The following is a 6,421-nucleotide window of genomic DNA, read 5'->3' on the forward strand; positions in this document are numbered from 1 at the left end:
ATAAAACGTTTAGTATCGAATCTAGAAGAGAAAACTGAAAGAAATTCAAAACCCACCCGTATTGAAAACCCACAAATAGTTTTGGAGTGGTTTTATTATACCCAGACAACTTTGAAACGTTCATCCTCGCTCTACCGTGTCAGCTTAGCATTACTTTGTTTATAGAAAAGAATCTACATATAAAATGTAGAACGCGATGCCCATTCCACACGTTACCGCAGATTGCACCGCTTATATGATGCCGATCTTGTTGGCAATGTCCAGGGCGTCGTAGTCGCGCGCCAGGCGCACATAGGCCTTCTTCTGGCCATCGGGGCGGATGAGCACGTTCACCTTGGCCACCTTGATGTCGTAGAGCTTGCGCACTGCGGCACGCACGTGGTTCTTGTTGGCGCGCAGGTGTGTGAGGAAGACCAGGGTGTTGTTGTCCTCGATCTTCTTCATGGCAGCCTCGGTGGTCAGAGGGTACTTGATGATGTTGTAGGCGTCCATGCGGTTCCTGGTGGGCACCGACTTTCTGGGGTACTTGGGACTCCTGGGCAGCTTCAGGGTGGTGGGCCGACGGAAGTGCACGTTGGTGCGGATCTTGCGGGCACGGGTGCCGAAGGCGCCCTTGACGATCTGTTCGAAGGAAAGAACAAAGAAAGAACAACGTTAGTCATTGGATTCGCTTAATATTAAGCAGCTCATGCACACCTTCTTCTGGACCTTCTTGGCGTTCAGCAGAGCCACAGCCTTGGCCTTGGCGGTTCCCTTAGCGGGCTTGGCGCCGGGCTTCACGCCCTTCTTGGCCTTGGCGGCCGCACGAGCCTTGGCGGAGAGCTTGGCCAGCACGGACTGGGGCTTCTTGCCGGCGAGGACCTTCTTCTTGGCATCCTTGCCCTTGGCCTTGGTGGCCACGGTCTTCTTTACGGCCGCGGGCTTCTTGGCAGCAGCACCGGCGGTCGCTGGCTTCTTGGCGGCCGGAGCAGCCTTCTTGGCCGCTGGAGCAGCAGCCTTCTTGGGCGCAGCGGCAGCTGGCTTGGCGGCCGCGGGAGCAGCCTCCTTCTTGCCGGCAGCGGGAGCCGCAGCAGTCTTCTTCTGCTCTGGCTTCTTGTCGCCAGGCTTGGCTGTAAACAGAGGAGCGCGTAGTTCACGGATTAGTAAACATGTTCGGCTCACGGCGCACAAAGTTAGGTTAGGCCTGATCGATCAGCAAGGCAATGGGACGCTTTCCGACTTATCCAGCTCCAAGCAAGCCAATTCAAATTTGGATTTCTCAGTCGATTGCTATACTATCCTATCTGTAACACACACTCCCACACACATTCCCACGCAGACACACCGCACGTGGCGAAACTACGGGCTATCTGTTTGAACACATTTTTGGCTTAAAAACGCGATATTCCGCACAATTTCGATTGCCCGCTGGTGGGCCGTGCTGTCGCCTTCCTTTTGCTGATCGATTCACGCATTTTTTGCTTATTTTTGAATGAAAAACCCTTACCGGATTTCTCGGTTGGCTTTTTGGGTGGCATTTCTACGAGAAAAAGAAATGAAAAGGAAAACTGAGGGGCAGTTGTCAAAAGGCGGAAGCGCGATTTGACAGGAGGGTGGCCAGATCGCTGAAATTTTGGCACGCATTCGTGCGCTTGGCAACACTTATCAACTATGTCCCGCTGGTTATCTTGACGCTGTGCGCACGCAACACAGCCGTAAAAATGTGTGGCAACGTGGTCGTTGATAAACAAGAAACGTTATTTTTTGAATTCAATTTAAATTCGAAGGAAGTAACCAGTTCGTTCTGAGGTTATTTGAAAACGTTTTATTGTATGCCTTATGTTAAACTAAGTATATAAGTTGTGCTAACTGCGGTCTAGCAAGCACAGCCACTTTTCTGTGGCGAGAGGCGGCTACCAAAAAAGTTACGTAAATCTGAAAAAAGAATGAATATTAGCTAGAATGTTAACTATTTTTCAATAGAAGCTCACCAAAAGTTTGCGATTTAACAGATGCGCGTGTGGCCGGTTCCTGAGGTTTACTCTTAATTGACTTAATTTCCTGCATTGCAGCTTCTTCAAACGCCAGGCCAGCGATCCTTTGAAAAAGCTCTGTGACTTTGAAGCCAGAGCGCGCTGAAACGGACCAATATTCCGCCTGAAGCTCGGCGGCTGCCACTCCTGCCAGTCGTTCCATGCGTACGAACTCCTCCTTTGTCTGAAAAGTAAGTGTATTATTTGAATTTCCTGGTAACAAGTGAGTTTACCAAGAGATCTGCCTTTGTGCCCACCAGGAAAACCAAGGGTCGCCTGCTTGCATTGTAGTTGAGTGCGCTGCTCAGCCACTTTTTGGCCGACTCCAGCGAATCCTTCTTCGACATGTCGTATGTAACCACAATCACTTGTGTTGTGAATTTGTAATATTAAAACACTCTCCTTGTATTTGAATTAGGTGGTACCTACCACTTGCATTGCGATAATAGGCTCCTGCGATGCACCTGAAACGCTCCTGACCAGCAGTGTCCCACCTGCAAATAGAACCCATTTCAAATCCACACTGATAACGTCTGCTAGGCAGTCGACCCACATTTCTAGACTATAGTTGTGACCCAAAATGCTGAAGTTCTCCAGCTCGAAGTCCACGCCAATGGTGGCCTTGTAGTTCGACTGGAATTTGTCGTAGCAAAATCTGCCGATGATTGTGTAACTTAATTAACTTCAAAATGCTTGTATGCCATGCCATGCTCACCGATTGACGATGGCCGTCTTGCCCACGGAGCAGTCGCCCACGAAGATGACCTTGCAGGGTCGGAACTTGGACTTGCGAGGCGCCTCCAGGTGGTAACGCACCTGCGGCCCAAAGTCCCGTTCCCTGCTCAGCGGAGTCTGGGCGGCACTGTAGGCGGGCGGCAGGTGCCGCAGGTGGGTGCGAGGATCGTGCATGACCACCGTGGGCGGATTGGGCAACAGCAGGTTCTGTCGCAGTCGATGGGGCATGGCGGACGTCTCTATTCCAACTAACTGAGCACCTCGAGCTGGGAAAGCCAGCCACGTCGCAGTCGTCGTCATCGTCATCGCCGCAAACCACAAACTCGGTCGGCTTGAACTTGGTGGCTATCACATGCCCAAGGTGCCGGCAGCTACCTTACACCCCGTGTTTTGCATTGTAAATGCAGGTGCTTCTGGATAAGAGCAGCTCGGGTGTGGGTTAGTTCCGATAGGAAGAAGGCCTCAAAGTTCCAGCAGAGCTGAGCTCATATCACAAGAACTGAACCTTCAAGACCGAAGGAAAAAGACAACGCAGTAGAAATATATTGGTAGTTAGTGCCTTTATTTGTGTCAATCATAATACTCATTTATGTGGCTGAAGTCTATGATATTTTGACTAAACTATTCACGCCCTCGTTTGCTTCTTGCCACCCGGATAGCCGAAGTAGCCGACGCTCTTCACCTGCTTGCGGAGATCGGGTTGCATGGACAGGGCCTTGAAGATGGCTCTCTTCAGCTGCTTGTACTGAAAGTGCGGTGGGAAGGGCATGTCCTCCATGGACATCATCAACAGGTTGCCCGCCTCGTTTCCCACGGCCAGCGAACGACCGCAGTGGGTGAACCTGGACAGCAAGGGGATCACTCACAAAGGGATCACTCAATGAGATGACTTCAAACTCACTTGAAGGTGGTGTAGAAGATGTTGGCATCTATCGCCGTGGAGGACACCGGCTTCATGGTGCTGTTGCGCAGGTCCCAGATGTCCACCGTGCTGCGACTGAGCGAGACCAGGATGGTAGAGTGGGTGCGGCTCCAGCGGGCGCAGTGCACCGGGGACAGGTGGTGCTGGAGGGTCACGATGGGCAGCAGGATGCCAGCCAGCCAGATGCGAATGCACCTGTTGGGGATTCATGGGTGAGCATAGCTGAATAGTAGTAATACTAGTATCCTTACCAGTCACTGCCGCAGGTGAGGTACATCCTCGGTGACCAGGGAGAGAACTCCATGCAGGCGGCGGGTCCATCGTGCACCTGCCGCAGTTCCAGGTGCTGCAGCGGGTAGTTCGTGGAGCACTTGTAGAGAGTGCCTTCATCGGTCAGCACGTAGTATATGTCCGCCTGGACAGGATCGAGCACAATCTCCAGACACTGAGGATGCCTGTTGGCCAGGAGGGAAGCCGCCGGCGGCTGGCGCTCTATGGGAATCCCCTCCAGCTCGCCCTCCGCCCGCTGCAAACGCTGCTGCTCCAAGCCCAGCATATTGGGACTGTTGATCAGCCGGTACTTGGTCACCGCACCCGCCTGCGAGGTGGCCAAAAAGGGCGTAATGTGCGGGTTCCGGCACCCAACATCGCCCTCGAAGTAGATCCATTTGATGGCGGTGACTGGCTCGAAGTGGGGCGAGGATGAGCGCAGGGATACGGCTAGTGGGGGCAGATCCTGTCCAGAAATATCCCTCACCTCCACGCCTCCATTGTGCAGTCCAATGGCCAGCAGTTGGGGTTGGGTGGGTGAAAACTCCACGGTGACCACGGGCACTTGGTAGTGATAGCGTCGCTCCGGGTTCACAGGGTTCTTGATGTTCCACACGTAGACCCATCCGGATCTGGGCAGTTGGCTCACCTTGCCGTGGCTGTACACCCCGTAGGCCACTGCCATGATGTCCCCGTTACTGGGACAGAAGCTCATGTCGCTCACCGCCTGGTGGACCTTGGGATTGGACGAGGGTGGGCTCAGCCGCCACAGCAGACCCAATCGGTACTTGAACTTCACGTCCTCGGCCAAGGGATCCGGAGGTGCCATGTTCCGGTACCTACGCTGCTGGGGCTCGAACACGTTGCTGGCCAGGATGCGCATGGTCAGCATGAGGGCCAGTCGAAACCCGGGCAGACTGTTGATCCCCACGAACTGATCTACTCCGCCCACGTGGTAGGTGGTTATCTCCATCTTCTTCTCGCCCTGCACCTCCACACTCGTGGTGGACTTCTCCAGGTCCGTGTACGTGTCGTACATCTCGAAGTTGGACACATAGGAACCCATCTGGGCGGTTGTCAGCCGCTCGGTGTTCACCAGCCTGGACTTCATCAGCGCCGTCATGGTTTGGGTGTCCGCATCCACGGTCCTCCTCGTTTTGTCCGTTCCTGAGAGCAGCTCGTCGTACTTCCGGTTGTCCTCCATCACCTGGCGACCCTCCTCCGTGTCCGCCAGGGCGGTCATGCTGCGCCGTTCGAAGAGTACCACGATGGGAGACTTCCGGAGCAGCACCTTGATGAAGGGCGTGGCTGGGGGACGGGCGGAGTGGGCGGAGCGGGCGGAGGCAGCTGGCTCCTTCAGATAATTCGGCTCCTCCAGGGTGGGCGACATGGGCTTGTCCAGCTGCAGCTTGTAGAGATTGATCTGGCGGAACAGATTGATTGGTTTCTTTGGGCAGGGGCAGGATGCAAGGCACTCACCCCCAAGGCAATGTCATCCAAGGAAGCCCGCATCACGCACTTCGTTCGGTACTCCGGAGTGCGGAGCTTGAGGAGATGCTGCCGCTCCGCTCCGGGATCCCTCATCAGCGGATGCTCCTTGATCATCCTGCTCAACTGCTCGAAGTCCGCGGTGCGGTAATCCTTCCTCAAAGGGCGCGACATCCTCGAATCCTCGAATCCTCCTCAAATAATTGGGAAGAGCGCGTGCCGCCGTTTTCGCAACTTGTTTGCTGCAGACGCAGACATGGCAACGCAACAATGGTGGTTACCATATATGGGTGCCATAACTACCATAACTACCAGGTGCTGCAGTTGCATTCGGGTTGCAACATGGAATTCCATTAGCGGGCTTACACCTGACTGCGCTCATTGCGTCCATAAATATTTATAACTCACATTTAAATCGCGCAACACAAGTGCATAATGAGAAGGCGGGGTGCCAGGCCAAAAACGATTGCATTGTGATATATTTAAATATATAGTGAGGGAAAACATAAGACATTTCAGTACAACATCAAATTGGAGCAGTCTTATGGAGCTATTTCCTTAGTGAATCCAATAATTTACGCGGCTTGTGACCCCCGAACCGGAGAAAATAAAAACAAGCCACTACCAACTACTAAGTAAAAACTACAAACTGCCAGCAAATGAAATTCGTATTCGTATTCCAATTAGACGCGTACCAAAAGCAATTTGCCGCTGCGATGGCAGCAGTAGAAGAATAGCAGACGGAAAATAGTTAAATAGCAAATGGTAAATGGTAAATGGTAAATAGTAAATAGTAAAGGGTCTTTAATTCCGCCACATAGCCTGGCAATGAGTGGCGGAGGAGGAGGAGCTTTTGGTCATGTGGGCGATTGTGAGCGGCAAGCCATGCAGCACACTGAACGAAAATTATATCTCGTTGGGTATTAAATATGAATATTTCACAATTCAAGTATGTCTCTTTGATAGGGCTTATCTGTCTGCAGTTAACAACTTT

The 6,421-nt window shown here is 52.7% G+C and overlaps 3 protein-coding genes and 1 long non-coding RNA gene across 4 annotated transcripts; 1 reads left to right on the top strand and 3 right to left on the bottom strand.

Annotated features, from left to right (window-relative positions):
• Positions 1 to 76: 76 nt before the first annotated feature.
• LOC120450425 (60S ribosomal protein L23a) lies at positions 77 to 1,622 on the bottom strand. The gene is made up of 3 exons (XM_039633433.2): positions 1,487 to 1,622; positions 697 to 1,109; positions 77 to 621 (listed from the first exon to the last, which is right to left on the bottom strand). Exons 1-3 carry the CDS (start codon positions 1,515 to 1,517, stop codon positions 232 to 234), a joined length of 834 nt encoding a protein of 277 aa, XP_039489367.1. The 5' UTR covers positions 1,518 to 1,622; the 3' UTR covers positions 77 to 231.
• Positions 1,623 to 1,653: 31 nt separating this feature from the next.
• LOC120450437 lies at positions 1,654 to 3,347 on the top strand. Its single transcript, XR_005616279.1, has 4 exons — positions 1,654 to 1,788; positions 2,052 to 2,203; positions 2,273 to 2,362; positions 2,431 to 3,347. It is a non-coding gene; the product is annotated as an uncharacterized LOC120450437 (long non-coding RNA).
• Positions 1,798 to 3,053, bottom strand: LOC120450423 (ras-related protein Rab-34). The gene is made up of 6 exons (XM_039633431.2): positions 2,728 to 3,053; positions 2,566 to 2,667; positions 2,442 to 2,506; positions 2,246 to 2,379; positions 1,971 to 2,196; positions 1,798 to 1,914 (listed from the first exon to the last, which is right to left on the bottom strand). The coding sequence occupies exons 1-6, from the start codon at positions 3,051 to 3,053 to the stop codon at positions 1,856 to 1,858; spliced, it is 912 nt and encodes a 303-aa protein (XP_039489365.1). The 3' UTR covers positions 1,798 to 1,855.
• A 25-nt stretch (positions 3,348 to 3,372) lies between the features above and the next one.
• Positions 3,373 to 5,601, bottom strand: LOC120449683 (dynein axonemal intermediate chain 4). The gene is made up of 4 exons (XM_039632299.1): positions 5,419 to 5,601; positions 3,921 to 5,362; positions 3,649 to 3,864; positions 3,373 to 3,589 (listed from the first exon to the last, which is right to left on the bottom strand). Exons 1-4 carry the CDS (start codon positions 5,599 to 5,601, stop codon positions 3,373 to 3,375), a joined length of 2,058 nt encoding a protein of 685 aa, XP_039488233.1.
• Between the last annotated feature and the right edge of the window lie 820 nt (positions 5,602 to 6,421).

The sequence above is a fragment of the Drosophila santomea genome, chromosome 3L (genome assembly GCF_016746245.2).
Source record: "Drosophila santomea strain STO CAGO 1482 chromosome 3L, Prin_Dsan_1.1, whole genome shotgun sequence".
Taxonomy (NCBI): domain Eukaryota; kingdom Metazoa; phylum Arthropoda; class Insecta; order Diptera; family Drosophilidae; genus Drosophila; species Drosophila santomea.

Bases quoted from the DNA above. Each gene is read 5' to 3' on its own strand.
- LOC120450425 (XM_039633433.2), bottom strand. From the start codon at position 1,517: ATGCCACCCAAAAAGCCAACCGAGAAATCCG. The intron at 1,110-1,486 runs GTAAGGGTTTTT...CTCTGTTTACAG, and splicing joins AAAGCCAACCGAGAAATCCG to CCAAGCCTGGCGACAAGAAG. The intron at 622-696 runs GTGTGCATGAGC...TCCTTCGAACAG, and splicing joins CCAAGAAGGTCCAGAAGAAG to ATCGTCAAGGGCGCCTTCGG.
- LOC120450423 (XM_039633431.2), bottom strand. From the start codon at position 3,053: ATGACGATGACGACGACTGCGACGTGGCTGGCTTTCCCAGCTCGAGGT. The intron at 2,668-2,727 runs GTGAGCATGGCA...AATCATCGGCAG, and splicing joins AAGACGGCCATCGTCAATCG to ATTTTGCTACGACAAATTCC. The intron at 2,507-2,565 runs GTGGGTCGACTG...TTCTATTTGCAG, and splicing joins CACAACTATAGTCTAGAAAT to GTGGGACACTGCTGGTCAGG.
- LOC120449683 (XM_039632299.1), bottom strand. From the start codon at position 5,601: ATGTCGCGCCCTTTGAGGAAGGATTACCGCACCGCGGACTTCGAGCAG. The intron at 5,363-5,418 runs GTGAGTGCCTTG...CTGTTCCGCCAG, and splicing joins TGGATGACATTGCCTTGGGG to ATCAATCTCTACAAGCTGCA. The intron at 3,590-3,648 runs GTGAGTTTGAAG...CTTGCTGTCCAG, and splicing joins ATCTTCTACACCACCTTCAA to GTTCACCCACTGCGGTCGTT.